The sequence below is a fragment of the Pleurodeles waltl genome, chromosome 6 (assembly GCF_031143425.1).
Source record: "Pleurodeles waltl isolate 20211129_DDA chromosome 6, aPleWal1.hap1.20221129, whole genome shotgun sequence".
Classification (NCBI taxonomy): Eukaryota; Metazoa; Chordata; class Amphibia; order Caudata; family Salamandridae; genus Pleurodeles; species Pleurodeles waltl.
Genome location: NC_090445.1, coordinates 1,247,383,385 through 1,247,401,819, shown reverse-complemented (window position 1 = coordinate 1,247,401,819; position 18,435 = coordinate 1,247,383,385). Strand labels below are relative to the sequence as shown.

At 40.0% G+C, this 18,435-nt stretch overlaps 1 protein-coding gene across 1 annotated transcript in view; it reads right to left on the bottom strand.

Annotated features, from left to right (window-relative positions):
- Window positions 1-18,435, bottom strand: part of COL13A1 (collagen type XIII alpha 1 chain) — a 650,895-nt gene that overhangs the window by 428,795 nt on the left and 203,665 nt on the right. Inside the window, exons 10-11 of the mRNA XM_069242266.1 lie at window positions 18,189-18,215; window positions 1,283-1,348 (exon numbers count right to left, since the gene is read on the bottom strand). Coding sequence (XP_069098367.1) covers window positions 1,283-1,348; window positions 18,189-18,215 — 93 coding nt within the window. The remainder of the gene's footprint in view (window positions 1-1,282; window positions 1,349-18,188; window positions 18,216-18,435) is intronic.

Sequence of the window (18,435 nt, the reverse complement as noted above, 5' to 3'; positions counted from 1 at the left end):
TGACAAGAACCAAATGTACCAAAACCCGACTACCTTAAAATGGAAAGTGCTCAGACAGCGTTTACTGAGCGGCTGCCATATGGATTACTGTTAGAGTAAAACCATTGTATGCGCTTAACAACTACAGAGATTCTTCTGCAATAGTTAACATGTACTCCAGCTCAAGTGCTTTCATATCTATCCCTAAACCTCATTTCATAGGCATGTAACATAATATATTTTTAAAATAAGCCAAATATTGCCTAACATATGCAAGCTATTCTCAGCTACCAGTTGTTATAACTTCATTGCAGCAGCATTTCTCTGGTGATGAGAGAGAGGCAGAGAAGCCAGTTGGGCGCTTGTTAAGTTCAGATGAATTGTCCAGACATTTTTTACAGGTTTGATGTACTTGCCAGCCTCACTGTTAGTCTCGCTAATAGTTTACAGCTTGTGATCCAATACATAGCTACTGTGCATCGACCAGCAGTGACATTGCACTCAAGTTATTCTGAAGAAAAAACATAACAGCACGTTTAGAAAAGTATATATTTCATCCTGTTGAGACAGTATTTCAGTAATGACAGAGGAGCTGTGTACAAATGATTCTAATCTACTATTGCTTAAAGGACTTTAAGACAGTAATATGGCTCCCAAACGAAGGTCTGCAACCAGTACATTAGCATTTTTCATGTAAACATCATCCAAATTTGCCCCTCATTGTGAGGGCCTTTTAATTCCGATAGTGCTGCTACAAGGAGTTACAGGCGCCATCAGAAGTACAAGATCTGCAGTAACTCAGTAGATGACATGCCTCACAACTGGCCTCTCTTCCTGTGAATAGCAGATAGACTCTCTGGGTGAAATACTGGTGAAAGGTGAGAAAGTACTGGTGAATCAGATGCAGAATGAACATTTACTGCAGTCATTCCTCATTTCTCTGGGAAGCTTAAGGGTGTCACTTGTAATACTCCTTTAAATCCACTCCAGAATTTACTGATACTCCTGGTGTTAATTACTCTGCGAAAGGGGGGGGGGGGGGGGTGGCGTCGGAGGTAACATGGGGATTTCAGAAGACACTGGTAATGAAAACCTAAGTCTAAATTTAAAGATGAACCAATACTCTAGAATTGTTACCCTATACTACAGCATTTATTATTTGGATCCAATAAATCAAATAGCTGCATTGAAACACAACATTGTTGTACACACACATGACATACATTATCCTCCTATGATCTCTATAACCCTTCCAAGCAGGTTAATATATAGGTGCAAAAGCAGATGAGAAGGAGAGGTCTACCTGGTAGATGCGTCTTTTTATGACCGAAGGCTGAGCCACCCGCACTGCATTGAGAAGTGGCAACAACTGAAGAGGTTTGCCAAAGCAGATGTTCACAAGGCAAGGGTGAATAGTTGCATGGCAGAGAAGGTCAGCAGAGCACCAAAAGTCAGAGCAGCAGGCGAATAGAAACATTGAAAAAGAGAAGACAGAAGAAAAAAGAAATAGTTTCATGAGGACAGAGAACAGATGAGAGGCAAAGTTGAAGGGAGCACAAAATAGATGAAACCTTCATGTGGATCTCTGAATTCTCTGGAATTTACATTCAGTCATAGCATTTGTGAACTTTTTATTTAAATGCTGGTTGTCTTAAGCTTTTATGAGGTTGTAATGTATCACTACTCAGCCATCTACAAGGTTCCTGAATGTGTAACCTTCAATGTACTAAAATGCTAGCCCTTGTCAATGTGAAAAGAAATCTATCTATCTAACTATCTATCTATCTATCTATCTATCTATCTATCTATCTATCTATCTATCTATCTATCTATCTATCTATCTATCTATCTATCTATCTATCTATCTATCTATCTATCTATCTATCTATCTATCTGTCTATCTATCGCACTAGTAGCACACTTACCCTGTAACTGACTATGTTTTTCTGTCACAAAATCAGCTGCTATATATTTAGGAAGAAACCAATTATAGCTAATATTGTCTGTCCAGTGGCCAGCCTAGAGTGAAATTGATTGATTGATCACTTTTAGACCCTCTCATATAGTATTTGCTAAGCTTTTACTTAAATAAACCTTAGATGTATCTCACTGTTTATAACCTGACACTTTTCACTACAGTCTTGTGCATCGTACATCTACATAGGTTCAGTTCATTCATTTTGAGCTGTATTTCGGCAACAAATGCCATAGAAGCACTGCATATACACAAATAAAACCATAATTCGTCATACAACAAGTAAAATACAGTAAAGTCCTTGCGATAATAGATTCCACATAACCAAAGCCCAGGCCATAAAAATCACACACTAGGTGCTCTGTCAGCATATACATATGTCTTGATTATTCTGGAAAGTTTGTGGTCCTATACCACAAAAGTTGATTAAGGATTGTACTCTAAGTCATACAGATAGAACAGTAAAGTTGTACCAGGCAGGTTAACGTTTCTAAGAAAATTACATTCTCCTACCCTAGATAAAAGTATGACACCTGATATAATCCACGTGTGTAAACAAAAAATGAATAATACACAATATAAAATTTATTATAAAAACACGTTCCGTGTCATTTTGGTATGACGAGTGTATTGACGTTTAAAAATCTTACTCTGGTGTGCCATATTGCTGCTAAGAATTTAGCCACCGTGCACAACACAGGTCCATGGGTAGTAGTTCTGCAAATACTAAGGGCCAGATGACAATCCCTGATGCCCAGGGTTTTGCAGAGAGGTTTTATCCAACGGGCCATTTTCTTTTTATATGCGGGGCAGTGGAATAGGATAGGGATGATTGATTCCCTAATGTTACACCCCATCGGGAAAAGGTCTATTGGACAAGCAGATTGCTTCCACCTAGAAGTAAGATCACATATTGGTAAAGATCCTATCTAACAGGTTCAGTAACTCTTTCTAACTTTTTAAATGGAGTAAGCACCTAGATAATTTCAATGGTTTTGCGAGTTTCTGCAGCTTATACCTGTGTTTTTAAGTGAAAAAATGTATTTATTATTTTATATGTGAAAAAGGGTAATTGAAATAGTAAATACATTTTTTTGATTATCTATCTATCTATCTATCTATCTATCTATCTATCTATCTATCTATCTATCTATCTATCTATTATGTCCGTGTATGTATATTTATGTATAGATATGATGAAGGTAATTGAAATATATTTTATTTCAATTACCTTTATCATATCTCTATACAAATATTATATATTTGTTCACTTAAAGAACACAGATAATAAGTGAATTATGTTTCTTGCTCAATCTCCCAAAACCACTGAAATTCACCAGATATGTTATACAATGCCACAACATTCATCATAACCCATGCCACGTCACTTAGGTATGTGGTATCACCTTAGTAGCAATTATCTAAATATTGAACAGGTGGGATCCTACTACCAACACCCATGAACCTACTTATTTGATTGTGGACTTACCTTTTATGCCTCCAGGAAAATATCGTCAAATATAGAATAAATAAAGGAAATTGCAGACCTGATCCACCTACTAATCATAATTTTAGTCCCTTTCTGGCCTGACCGAGATCTGAATGGTTGCAAATAGATTGTCCAGATTTTTTGATAAGTATAGTCCGCTCTATGAAAACCAGAGATGAAATATCAAGGAGGATTCTGTGACTGCAGTCATTTTTAAAGCTTCCATTTTGAGGTGGATGGGGTTCTACTGTTTTGGTTGGGGGCCCCAACCTCACTTTAAGTGGCTGGCATGAGTACCTAATGCTTGTATCAGTTAGATTCTCCAAACACCTGTGCACTCTCTGAAAAGGAGAGTGCATTTCAAACCATTTAGAAAAATGTAATTAGAGAGCCACACATTAACTTCAATTTAACTACACATTCCACCTGTAATGTCTTCACCAATTTCCTCTTTAAATTACCACTTTGTCACCACCTTGACTAAGTCAAGCTCTAATTTCTTTCTTTTAAAAAACGAAGCAAGCTAACAGAGCCATTAAAATCGGATTCTCAGAAAGCAGGATGTAGTAGTTGTTAGGGAAATCTAAACGGATATTTCTTATTTCCAACATTTTTTAGGAAAAATAAAACAAAAACGATTGTTTTTTTTATACCCTGTAAAAGCTAAATAGGATAGATGATATTATTAATGAATGCATTTCCAAACGTATACTGTTATGTAATATTAAAATGATTTTATGAAATGTTTTGGGTATGGATGTCTAATTTGTAAATATTACCAATTTATAATCGTTTGAGTAAGGCCGTGCAGGCGCTTTAGCAGTTTAGTTAATGTCGCCATTAATGTGATGTTGTTATGTTCTGCCATAGCAAGAAGATGAGAGAGCAGCAGAAAGAGTGCTCTGCGAGAGCCAAGATGTGTTAGAGATGTCTCTGAACTCTTCCTGTGGAAACAAGGCTGAACGATGAATTTGAATCAACCACCAAATAATCCACCCAGAGGTCGATAAACTTAACAGAAGTGGCAATTAAATGTTGATCACAGTCAAACTCCTTTGACAGACTTCAGGATAGGTGCGTAAATGTCTATGGCACTCCAAATTTCAAGCCTGGGTATATGTTTTTTTTTTTTTTGTATAGCGTCCACACATTGAGTTGCAACCACTTTTATGAGTGAGGTCCTCTGACCAATGTTTTGAGGTTTAAATTAAAATTTTCAAACGTATTAAAGACAAGTGTTTAAGGTGACAAAATACTAGGGGCCTTATTACGACCTTGAAGGAGTGGTTTCCTCAATCCCGTCCGCCGTATTATGATTCCAATATATTCAATGGAGATCGTAACATGGTGGACGGGATAGCCGCCACATTTGTGATGGAGAAAACCCCTCCGTCAAGGTTGTGATAAGGCCCTTAAAGTCTAGGGCTAATAACAATACTCTGGTTATCTAAAAGTTTAATTTTTTCCGCACAACCTACACATTGCCCTCATTACATTTGCTACTTTTTTCAGCAACATAGCTTTTGTAAATCCCAAGAAATTAATTTGATCATTTACACTACTGGGTTGTGTATCTGACTGAAGCAAGATTTTGTATGAGATGTGTTCTAAAGAAAAGAACCACAGTAGTAGATATGATGGAGACGGCTACATCTAGCCTTTTTTCTCACTTTTATCATTGTCTCTTTCTATCTGCCGCTTTTGTTTTATTGGAAACACTGGATGATTTTGGCATTCCCATAGAAGACTGACCATTTACATTTTCAGTAGCAATTAGATAACACTTGATACCCATGGTCAAGAGCCAGAGTGTATTTGCTGGACAGGTATGCACTACTCCATACATTAACTCAGTGGAATTAATATGCAATTTCATTCTCTCTACCAGTGAGATAAAAAAATGCCACTGAAGGCATCTCCTTTCCCAGTGATGTGGAACTAGGCTGATGCTAAAGGCCAGATTTACTAAGATTCACCACAAGTAGAAGTAGGCTAGCCACTTAAAGCTCAAACCCAGCTCGATCCAGAGTCCTGGCTCTGGCTCAACTCCAGGCCTTTTTCATCCCTCAAGCCTAAAATGAGTCGAGCTTTAATGTGGCGTTTGCCTGCTGCCCATTCTCTACTATCAAGCACCAAGAATTGGAAACAAAACACAATTCTTAGGTGTTAAATAGGAAAGCAAGATGTAGCCATATAATGGGTGATTTGCATAATGTGAAATCAGACAACTTGGGACCCATTCTGGCTTCCACGATTGAACAAATTGAGTGACTCTAAGTAAATATTTTATTTCACAGATCCTCCTTTTTCTTTGTTATCACAAGTTAGATTACCTGATTCCAGGGTGTGTGCATCACAAAATTATATATTATGGTGAAACACTTTGGCATGTTGAAGAAATACACTTTTTAAATTTTAAAGTGGCTATCAGATGTTCACATAACGTTTGTTGCATGATTTTAGATGCCATCTCTTTTCAGGGCTTGGTGTGTACATGTGCTCTTAGAGCCAAGCAAGACCATTGGCTCGGCTCTGACTCAGCTCTGTCTGTAAACTTGTTGGCTGGCCCATTTCTAACCACAAAGCAGTTCACTGTCAAACTTTGCTGTGTTGTGTGAAAAACACAACAGAGCACCATATCTGTAAAGATCTGCATGCTACTGGTGTCATCCACTGCACTGGCACAAAACAGGCTGCTTTGTACAACACACAAGGCCTCATTATGTGGTCAGACTGCTTTGACGGCGGTTAGACCGCCACTTTATGAGAATGGTGAAAGTGCCATGGTTGGGCTGCCGGCACCTACAGTTTGCCTCCATAGAAGGGGCTGGTGGTGCCGGTGGTCCTTATCTGCCAGGGCAGCACTGCATCCAGCGCCGCCCTGGGGATTACGGCCCCCCTCTCTGCCAGCTTTTACATGGTGGTAGCCCTGCCATGTAAAAGCTGGGGGAGACTGGGTGCACGGGGCCCCATGGGGGGACCTTGCACTGCCCATGCACTTGCCATGGGCAGTGTGGGGGCCCCCATGGACAGCTCCGTTGCGCTTTTCACTGTCTGCTATTCTGACAGTGAAAAGCACAACGGGTGCTGTTGCACCCTATGCACTGCAACATTGCTGCCTGCTACATTATGAGACGGCGTCAATGTTGTGGGCTGTTCCCCGCTGGGCCAGCGGACAGAAACACCTGCCCGCTGACCCAGCGGGGAACTTGTAATGGGGCTTGGGGGAAGGCAGCCACACTGCCGGCAACCTGACCGCGGGAGTTTGGCGGGTGAGCTTTTTCGCCCGCCAAACTTAAAATGACCCCCACAGTCTTGCACCAGAGGTGAATATGTAATAGCTTGTGGACAATAGTACTGAAAGTACACATTCCCATGTGTAGACAAAAGCAGAAGATTCCAATGCATTGAATGTGGCTGTGCACTGCAGTACACATAGAATGCATCATTTTCTGGTAATAAATCAGTATTACCCCCTTCTTTGCTTCTGCATCCAGTAGACATTAGGTTGGATGCAAAGCTCGATGGCTATCTTTGTAGAATCTTCTTTGCACCAAAACGAACAGGTGTTTGCTGAGTGCTATTGTTTTTGTGATTGTTATCTCATGCTGATTTGGAGCATTTCGTGAGCAATTTTCGGATGGTGCAAATTACGATTCTGCTTTTGCTTGTTCACTGTAGCAGAAGTGGTAGCCATTTCTAAAAACATTTTTGGGTGCACACCCTCACAGCCCCATTACACAGGTTCCTGTAAAACATATTGGAGCCCATTCACAATCTGAATGGTGTAGTACATTTGGTAGTACTACACTAGTCCTACTAATATACTGCAAAATGACATTCACTAACCTATGACTGGAGGTCTACACTTCCACCTCTCTTTTTATATGAAAAGATCTCTGTATATGTAGGTGTACGTTTTTGTAGCAAATGTGAGAAGGTCGGAGAGTGACTGGCAAATGGGGAAAGATTACGATTAAACAGGAGGGGGTTTCAGGTGGTGTATGGAGGGGTTAAGGTAGGTGCAGGGAGAGTTTTAGGGAGGGACATACACCCACTACAACAGAATAAGCAAGCTCCAATTCGTAAACTATAATTCTAAAGATACTACAGCCAAAATCATGCAAAACAGTAGTAAATGTACTTTAGCTCAGACCTGGAGTCAGTCCAGCACCACACATGGCCACTCACAGGTACTGTAACACCCTCCCTTAGAAAGTAATGGAGTAAAGGACCTAAAATAGAAACTACTGGGAAATAATGTTAAAATAAATTAACTACTTTTAATGATAAATAATATTATTTAATTTTAAAATGATTGAATAACCATTTATTAACTAATGAAATTAAATTGCATTTATAAATATTTTTTCATATACATAAATATGAACATTTTACTTTAGGTAGGTTTCTTTTTTTTTAAATGCTAGAAAAAGAATTTTAGTTTACTTACATTTATTAAAAAAATAAATATAGGTATTAGTTAGGTGACATTTTAAAACATATTCTACATTTAAAATACATATAAACAATGATTTATCATTTAAAGTTAACAATAAAATATTTGTATTTTTTTAAAATGTTGATAAGCTTTTATAAATTTCCATAAACATTACGATATGGAGATTTCTGCCCACATTGTGGTGTTCACCACCAAGTGTGCGGAGCTTCACCTTTGTGAAGCTCTACTTGTAGTAACTTTACAGTCATATATTACATTTTTACTGACTCCAGCCCCTTTTTCAGCAATGTGGAGATGTAAGTCTACACTTTTGAGTACCTTTACACAGCAAAGGGTGAATAGCCAAAGGGGTTAGAGTAAAATTACACATGTAAATGTAAACCCTTTTTGCTTACCTTTGTGACTAGCCCCTATTAAATTTGAACAAAAAACAGGCGTGACGTGTTAATCCACCTGAGCTCATTGTTTGCAAAATCTTTTTCTGTGTAATTCATCTTTCCTTTCTCTAAAATGTTATTATGAAATGTATCCTACTTCTTACAAATTATGGGCCGGATTTATGAAAAGTTAGTGCCGCCTTTACGTCCAAACTTACACAAAAAAAAATGATGTAAGGGCGGCGCTAACTTTTTATAAATCAGTCCCTATGTTTTAAATGTTGTGGAATACATTTGTATTCTAAATGATCTTACATGTAGTTGTGGCATATGGCTGCAGACTTAACTTTGGTAAATAAGTCAGCAACTAATTACCACAGGCAAAAGAGCTGAATTAAAAAAAAAGATTTCCACCAAAATATGCTTGAGCTGGGTACTATATTCAGGTGACTCTAGGTATGAATGGTCAAAAATCTTATGTTTACTTTCAAGTCAATGGCTGATAACTAAAACTTGTGATGACCACAGTGAACTTGCGGGGTAATCAAAAGGTTGCCTGTAACTAATAGGGGGCAATTGGTAAGTTGTGTAGTAATTGCAGGGTGGTTATTCCTCACCAGGAATTATCAGTACCATGCATTACTATCCAGACTTTAGTATGCAATTTTGAGTTAATGACACAATGGTGATTAAATGCAGGATGCAAAATTCCAGAATGTGTTACTGTTTTTTTTCCCCATGAACAGGCAATTTACTAGGCAAGCATTTTCCACCTAATTTTGACAGGTGGGACTGTGCCCATATTTTACTGCATTCAATAATCTAGAGTGCTGTAAAACAGAGAAACTAGCATTCCTGTTTTAGCAGGAAACCTCAGTTACATCCAGAAGGGGATTAGCAATAGGTTGAGCGGCCAAGTACTTTGACCTGTTGTAAAGTATTTTGGGCTTTTAACCACATCTATGGTGGGTTTCCCTTTAAAAATATCTTTTGATGTTATTGGTAATTGCTTTATGTTTCTCCCAACTTGAGGCTGTTTTTGTCACGTCTTGCAGGCTGCCCCTGTTACATGGATTATTGCACGATTGCCGATATACTTCAGTATGGGCAAACTATTTATTTTGTCTCTCCCCTTCGTGATGCATGGTGCTCAGAGCGGGAGCAGGGACAAAAGAGTGAACTCGATCTGTAATATTGAATCGCTGGTCATATTGTTCACAGTTACCTAATCAGAGTCATTTCTTGTGGCTCTCCCCTTAAAACACTTGAAATTGGTAAATGCTTTACATCAAACAGAAATCCTGAATGCTAAAGTGGCTCTCACAGCACAGCAGGAGAGCTGATACTACAATATTCCCTGCACTTGGGAAAATTCGACCCATAATGCTTTGCAAGCATTCTTTTTCACATCATTTTTGTCCACCATTCTGCCTGTGGTGGTCCTAGGACGATGGGACCACCACCAAAGCGTTCAACATGACACTCTCTTTCGGTCTAGCTCATCTCTGGGTCCCCACGCTATGCTAGTGGGGACTGCAAAATAATAATTCCTCCAACCAGTCAGTATCTTTTCAAACATTCTAATGGCTAGAATGTTTGTTTTCTAGTTGGGAATATTTAGTTTTTTAAGAGCCTTGTTTATAATATCGTTGTAATAAGCCTGCTGCTCCTGAACATTTGTGGTGCACTATGTTCTCTAGTAGACACATATGTGGTTACTCTGCATTATTTATTGCTATTTTCATTTTGTGTGGTTATGCTCTTGAGGGGCTAATGATATAGTTACATGACCATGGGGCAGATCTATGAAAAGTTGGGCAGCACTTGGTGCAGTACCACTTTTCTTGCACCCCTTGGCACTCCCCTACCGCCACCACGTGGGCGCCATGTTTAAAATATGGCACACCATGGCGCAGGGTAGGGGGGCAATAGCATCAACATTTTTCACGCTATTGATGTACTGTTTAGGGTTAGTGCCAAAATGTTGGCTCTAACCCTGACCAGTACATAGGGACCCATTGTAACCAATGGTGTGCCCCCTTTTAACGCCTGCTCTGAGCATTGCTCTAACTTTAGTGGAACATTTTAAGTAGCATTTAAGGGTGCTGTTATTCATATCTTGCAGGTCTATCAACTTAAGGCTAAAGTGCTCAAGTTTGTGTAGAAGGTTCATCAGGGTGTGATCTCCTCTTTACGAGGGAAAGCATTTGGGGGCATGCTTAAGAGCCCTTAGCGCCATTCCAACGCCACATTAGCATCATTTGTTTTACGTTAACATGAGATTAGAAGGCCCAAAAATGCCACGCCATATTTACAAAGTGACACAGTGCATCCATTGCACCACTTTGTAACCCTTTGCGTTACATTATGACAGCACCAGGCATAATGTATGGAAAGGGGGCATTCACCCATTAGGGAGGCAAAAAATAAAGATTTCCCTGCACCATTTTTTTTGGGCACTTTTAACGTCTGCTTAGAGCAGGCGTAAAAGGAGGCTGCTATTGGTTACAATGGGCCTCTAAATATGGCGCACACATGGTGGCGTTAGGGGGGCGCTAAGGGGTGCAAGAAAAATGGAGCTGAACTGCGTGCAGCACCATTTTTCTTAAATATGCTCCTTAATGTTTCCCCAGGTAGTTCTCTTCTGAGTGCATAGGGTGAAAGCCCCAACGTACTAAAGATGCCAGCCCTCTTTCAACAGTGCTAGCCAGCCCCATTTCCAAGCACAGTTTGTGCCAAGGTTTTAAATTACAGATTTATCTCAAAATGTTCCCTTTAAATTTATGCATAAAGTGCCAGTGCCAGTGCTTAATATGTATTGCTTTCCACTCCATATAACAGTGTAGATGGTATTTTCATGTTATACACACTTAGTAAGTGATTCAAGTGCCTTTTATCAATTGCACCATAGAGAGCATTAAGACCATTTGCGTGAGATAGAGCCCTAATTTTCAAATGGCAATATGGTCTTTCTCACACAAATCATCAGAGACAATTTTCCCTAATTAAGGATACAATTTCACTAGTTCTAATTGCTTGGTACCCAAAAGCCAACTATACTTCATCCTTGAATGGCATCCCCGCTGATGGAATTTCATTATTTTGCTTTTATCCACATTAACCTTCAAATAATGCCTCTCCACATAGGCTGCTAGGGCATGAAGGTGCGTCTGCAACCCCTTTGGAGTCAAATCCAGTAACATGATGTTATCAGCATATAGGAGAGTCACTATCGGGTACAACCCGACTGTTGGGGCGTCTCCACCTATGGGGTCCAAATCAGCAACATATAGCGAGAAAAGAAGAGGTGCTAATAAGCAGCATTGCTTTAAACCATTCTTGCTTTGAGCTTAGATGTGAGCCCTCAATTTCTTTACAATTATTCAACGCCACATGTCCGTGTACAAGGCTGTTATTAATTTTAATAGACCCCTTGGGGAACCCAAGTCCTGAGCTTCCTCCAAAGAGTGTGTCTGTCCACTCAGTTAACAGCAATAGAGAAATCAATAAATTCTGTGTAAAAAGGCATACCCCATTTCAGAACCTACTTCTCTGTAATGAGGTGTAATATAGTTATATTATCCAAAGTAGAGCAATTTGGGTGAAAGCCTGCCTGTTCCAAGGGCACAATTTGTGTTTACTTTACCCAATCCTGCAGACGATTTAATATAGACTTTGCAAAGATTTTCCCGGTTGCATCTAGCAACGCAATTTTGTCTATAATTTGCAGGTAAATCAGTGGGACCTTTTTTATGTAGAGGAAAGACGATGCTGCCCCTCCAGGAATTAGGCATCTTGCATGATTTATAACAACTTTTGAACAGAGTGGACAAATAAGTAGCCCATAAATCGGCCTCTAACTTAATAATGGTAATATGCAGCTGATCAGGCATCCTTGCCCCAGAGTTTCTCATGCCCTGAATGATTTTTTTGACTTGCACCTTTGTAAGGTAAGGAAGAGTAACCTTTCCCCAATTTCTGGGTCTAGAGTTTGACACACACTCATCTATTAAAAATCCCCTAAGCCATTCGAAACATCCAACAAAATTATGTATTTGCTCTAGACTTCACTTGTAATATTATTAATTATGGGCTTACCTATACTGCTGGAACATTCCCCCACAATATTCCAAAATTACCGTGAATTCTTCTTCTGTTTAATGGCTTCCGTAATTTCTATCCATCTCCTATCGGCTTCTTTCCTTTTTTGTGATCCTAACCACCTTGATCCCCTCCTTCTAAGACAATTTATGATTTTATTACATTCTTTTAAGTGAAATTTAAGGTGTTGCCTTTGAAGTTTGTTTATCAGCCTAATCAGGGAGAACCCCTTATTTAGACTCTTCACCTGATTCCTATATTTGATACCCTCTTAAACAATAGTGTCAACCTTTACAAATTTGTCTATATCTTTTGTGAAAGTTGCTGCCAATATCCAACCCTTTTCAGAAACTGCCTCGACTGCTTGTCTCAAGTTGCTAGTTAAAAAAGCTTATTTGCAGCATTCCAGGATACCCTTCCATTGGCAATGTTAAAATTCACCTGCTCTTGCTCTCCAATCTGTCACTTACCAATAGCCTCAGGGTTGACCTTAAAGGAGAAGGATAAAATACTGTGATCATGCTAATAGTTATCAATTACAGCAGCTGTTAAAGGACAGAAGGCGGGGTAGGAACTAATAATGAATTAAATGATCAAATAGCCATTCGATGTTCTATGGGTCAGACGGGTCGGGATGTCCCCATCCACTCTACCATTTACAATAAAGGCCTCTAACCCCCTTCATGTCTCCAGCAGCAGTGACCTTTTCTTATTTACTCTAGACCCCCTTGGAAAAGACCCCCTCGAAATGTTCAAAGCCTCCTCTCTTTCCTCATCAGAATAAGTCTTAATGAATGATTGGAGATGGAAGCATTAAGGTAACCTATCAAAATTATATTACTGGTCTGGGCCTGGATGCCCACTGATTTAATAAAATGGAAACAATCTCCTAAGAGTTGGTTATGCTCTTTCCAGGCGGTAAATGCATATTGGCAACCACAGCTGGGGCAAGTGAAAATTGTTCTCTGGTTTCTTACCAAAAGTATATAATGAAGTAAATTTGAGGGATGATATAGCACTTTGTAAGACCATGAGCAGTCTGTGCTCAGTAAAGTGGCAATGCCACCGCTTGAAGGCCCCACACTAGACTTCTTTGCAGGGCTATTAATGACAAAATAATCTTTTACCTCTAATGTACCAGTAGTCCTAGTTCCTTGTAAACATAATATATCTTCATTTAATGAAGAGAGTTTAAAAATGTTTGCTACCCTTTCAGAGCAACTCGCTAAGTTCCAAGAGATAATGTTAATTTGGTTGCTAAATAGAGTGAGTGCATGCTTTGGGCCTAGGCTTTTTATCATTTAGGGCACCAACCAACCACTGCCACCCCTGCAAGTCACCCTCCCACTCCTCAGCAGCTGACTTCTGTTTTAGGAGGGACACCCTTCTGCTCCCTGCTGCGTAGGAAATTAAGCTTAACTTTGCATTTCGCTCTAACTCCTCAGGTGAAATTGTCCCATTATCTGTGAGGCACAGCCTATTTCCATTACTACAGTTAAAATCATCGGGGATACTAAATCTTGGGGGGAATGGGACTATATCAACCAATCTTGATCTGAAAAATTCACAATTGTTCATTATTAAGCTAACTATTGTAGGCGAGTAGAAGGTAACCCTATATTTTTTCTCACCCCCCCACAGTTAGTATTTCTACCAGTGTGATATTGCTACTCTTTATAGTAATTAAGTGTTCTAACAGACCCAAAAAATACAGCAAATACGACCTATTTAAAACAGAAAACTTATTGTCAAATAGAACAAAAAAAAACAAGGTCTTCAAGATATTGGCAAACCTCAATTTCATTTTGCCACCCATGTGGCCCTCTCTGCTTAACCAGGCACAAGTCACTATTTTTCGACCAACTTATTAAAAGATACATTGCGGCATATGGATTGACATTCAGATTAAGGTACATAATGCACCATTAGAACCTTCTGATCTATTGTTTATGAAGACAGTGATCCTTGCCTGACAGTCATCTTTATCAATTTTTAGACCAACATTTTCTTTGCCTGGAATTGCGTCACGGAAGTCCTCCAGATTTTCCTTATTTGTCTTCCCCCAGACAGATTCTTTGGCACCACTAACTTGTACGGTATTCTCTTCAATCTGGGTTTCTGGTTGTGCAATTGAACAACTAGGTGGTGGAATAATAACCCAGACAAGATTCACGCTGTAAAACGTACTGCCACCCTAATCCATCCGTATCCCACTATGTTCCTTCAAAGGCTTGATTTATAACTTGCTAATAGAATGTGTGTATGCTATTATCAATATGGATTTATATTTCCAGTACTGTGTAGTACATTTAATCTACTATTATAAATACACCAGGTTTAAGAAAAGCCTCGTGCGTTTCCCAAGCACTTCAGTGGAAATCTGCAAGGCTGCCACGTGTCCATTTCTGCATTCCTGTACCAGGTGCAATGGTGTTCGTCTTGATATTGAATTATTTGAAAGGTGAGCCTGGCCAATTTGCAGAATCAGTTTGGGCCAGATCTATGTAGTTATGGTCACAAAAAACTGTTCACGGGTACAAACACTAAATTATTTTGCGAACTGAGCTATGTATTAGTAATTCAGTTCACAAAATAATATATAATGGTTCACAGTAGGCCACACTCTGACCCACCTCGTTACTATTCATTTTACCCGATATTCATTACTTGATTTCTTCAGCTCTGACTAGTTTGTCTGAAATGCAGTCGTTGTTGATTGTGCTTGTTGTGAGCTGCAGCCACATACAGCACACGGAGACAACGTGTGCATACTGCTGTTACGTGTATAAGCTGCCAATGTACACATCAAATCCAGCACAGAAAACACTGAGAGATACTCTCCTGTAAGGTGAGTGTAACTTGTTCCTTAATGCATCCTCTTCCCACCTCAGCAGCAGGAACATGCTAGAGCACCGGTTGTAACTAAATCCCTGTCTCTAGAGCGGAGCAACAATCCGATGAGGGTGCTTTGCAAAATAAACACAGCTGACCCATCTATTATTGTATTGGGGCTGAAATATAAGCTCCCTCTGCCATGTCACTCAAAGAATGACTGCCTTTGCCCTGGGCTCATACCACAGGATCCTGCTTTCTCGCCCACCTGCCCGGGGCCAGAAGCCATGTCTAATTGCCCGGAGAGCTCAAATAAAAACAAGCTGAAAGCTCTTAAGCCCCTCTCGCCGGATGGAGTAGGTTACCCGCTACAGTCCACCTTGTTCTTTTGTACAATGTGCTCATGCCTTTTAAAATAATGGCAGCCTGAGTTTGTTTTGTTTGTGCATGTTGTCTGCACTCGGTAGGCCATTTGGCTTTAATCTCTGCAATCCATACTACCATAGTAGATGGTAGCGTGGTCCCAATTACGTGTGTTATCAGGATGACTGAAGATTATAATAAGATGTGTGCTGTGTACAGGGAGTGCAGAATTATTAGGCAAGTTGTATTTTTGAGGATTAATTTTATTATTGAACAACAACCATGTTCTCAATGAACCCAAAAAACTCATTAATATCAAAGCTGAATATATTTGGAAGTAGTTTTTAGTTTGTTTTTAGTTTTAGCTATGTTAGGGGGATATCGGTGTGTGCAGGTGACTATTACTGTGCATAATTATTAGGCAACTTAACAAAAAAAAATATATACCCATTTCAATTATTTATTATTACCAGTGAAACCAATATAACATCTCAACATTCACAAATATACATTTCTGACATTCAAAAACAAAACAAAAACAAATCAGTGACCAATATAGCCACCTTTCTTTGCAAGGACACTCAAAAGCCTGCCATCCATGGATTCTGTCAGTGTTTTGATCTGTTCACCATCAACATTGCGTGCAGCAGCAACTACAGCTTCCCAGACACTGTTCAGAGAGGTGTACTGTTTTCCCTCCTTGTAAATCTCACATTTGATGATGGACCACAGGTTCTCAATGGGGTTCAGATCAGGTGAACAAGGAGGCCATGTCATTAGATTTCCTTCTTTTATACCCTTTCTTGCCAGCCACGCTGTGGAGTACTTGGACGCGTGTGATGGAGCATTGTCCTGCATGAAAATCATGTTTTTCTTGAAGGATGCAGACTTCTTCCTGTACCACTGCTTGAAGAAGGTGTCTTCCAGGAACTGGCAGTAGGACTGGGAGTTGAGCTTGACTCCATCCTCAACCCGAAAAGGCCCCACAAGCTCATCTTTGATGATACCAGCCCAAACCAGTACTCCACCTCCACCTTGCTGGCGTCTGAGTCGGACTGGAGCTCTCTGCCCTTTACCAATCCAGCCACGGGCCCATCCATCTGGCCCATCAAGACTCACTCTCATTTCATCAGTCCATAAAACCTTAGAAAAATCAGTCTTGAGATATTTCTTGGCCCAGTCTTGACGTTTCAGCTTGTGTGTCTTGTTCAGTGGTGGTCGTCTTTCAGCCTTTCTTACCTTGGCCATGTCTCTGAGTATTGCACACCTTGTGCTTTTGGGCACTCCAGTGATGTTGCAGCTCTGAAATATGGCCAAACTGGTGGCAAGTGGCATCGTGGCAGCTGCACGCTTGACTTTTCTCAGTTCATGGGCAGTTATTTTGCGCCTTGGTTTTTCCACACGCTTCTTGCGACCCTGTTGACTATTTTGAATGAAACGCTTGATTGTTCGATGATCACGCTTCAGAAGCTTTGCAATTTTAAGAGTGCTGCATCCCTCTGCAAGATATCTCACTATTTGTTACTTTTCTGAGCCTGTCAAGTCCTTCTTTTGACCCATTTTGCCAAAGGAAAGGAAGTTGCCTAATAATTATGCACACCTGATATAGGGTGTTGATGTCATTAGACCACACCCCTTCTCATTACAGAGATGCACATCACCTAATATGCTTAATTGGTAGTAGGCTTTCGAGCCTATACAGCTTGGAGTAAGACAACATGCATAAAGAGGATGATGTGGTCAAAATACTCATTTGCCTAATAATTCTGCACTCCCTGTATAAGAGTGGCCTCCTTACACATTGTTACCATGGGCTTCATGATCCCAGTCACTTCCAGACTTGTGTGGAGTAACCTTTTGCATTCTAGATAGTGTAGCCTTGGCTTGATACCACTGGACTAACTAAATTAAAGGGCCACCACACTCTTCATGTATTCACTAACATATTCTCCTGTTCTAGACCCCTTCCCTTCTAAAATGAAGCACCTTTTCTATGGTTGCTAACCTTAGACACAATGTAGCCAGTGGAATAACAATGGTGTCATAGGTCTTGATGCTAGCAATGAAAAAGGCACTTGTGTCACTTATTTGGTAATAAACAGTAATATATGGTCTGCAAAGGGACCCGCACACCTCTGGGCCCTCCCTGCATATGCAGCGCTTATGATATGTACATCCCTGAAAGTAGCCAACTATGTGCATCTTTCCTCCATTTATAACTGTGAGCATTAGGTGTTTAAATATTGTAATTTGACTGTTGTAGCTGGGTGACTAAAGAAATAGGCTTTCCTGGACTTCTGGCAGTCTTACCCAAATGTGCTTCCCTTTCACTGCACTGCATAGTTACCCCAGCGACTCTATTTTGTATGTGGCTCTGGCAAATTCAACAGGGAGCTAAAAATTCTTGCCTCCAATCATAATACTACCGTTAAAACAGAACTCCTACTCGCAATTACATTTGCTTTTTTTTTCAACAAAGGCAGTTCTTTAGATGGATCGGCCTTATCGAAATAGCAACACAAATAACAAAATAAATTACAAAGTGCACAAAAGGATGTCAGGATTTAAGTGCGGGAAGCCTCTCGGAGGCTAATTTGAGAAACTGCTTACCCTGTGCGTGTAATCCCCGCACTGACCCTGGAAAAAAATGAGAGAAAGGAAAAGAGATTTAAAACATGGCACGGCATACAAGCATCTGATCCTAGCTGGAACTGCTGCGATCCTGCCCTGACCCTCGTCTGTCTGTCGGCGCCTCTGTGTTTATATAAGTGAGCTCGAGCTAGTACTACCCTCAAATGCCCAGGAGAAACTCTTATGTTTTTCATATCAATAATATTTCGGCTTCCATCTCTCAAAC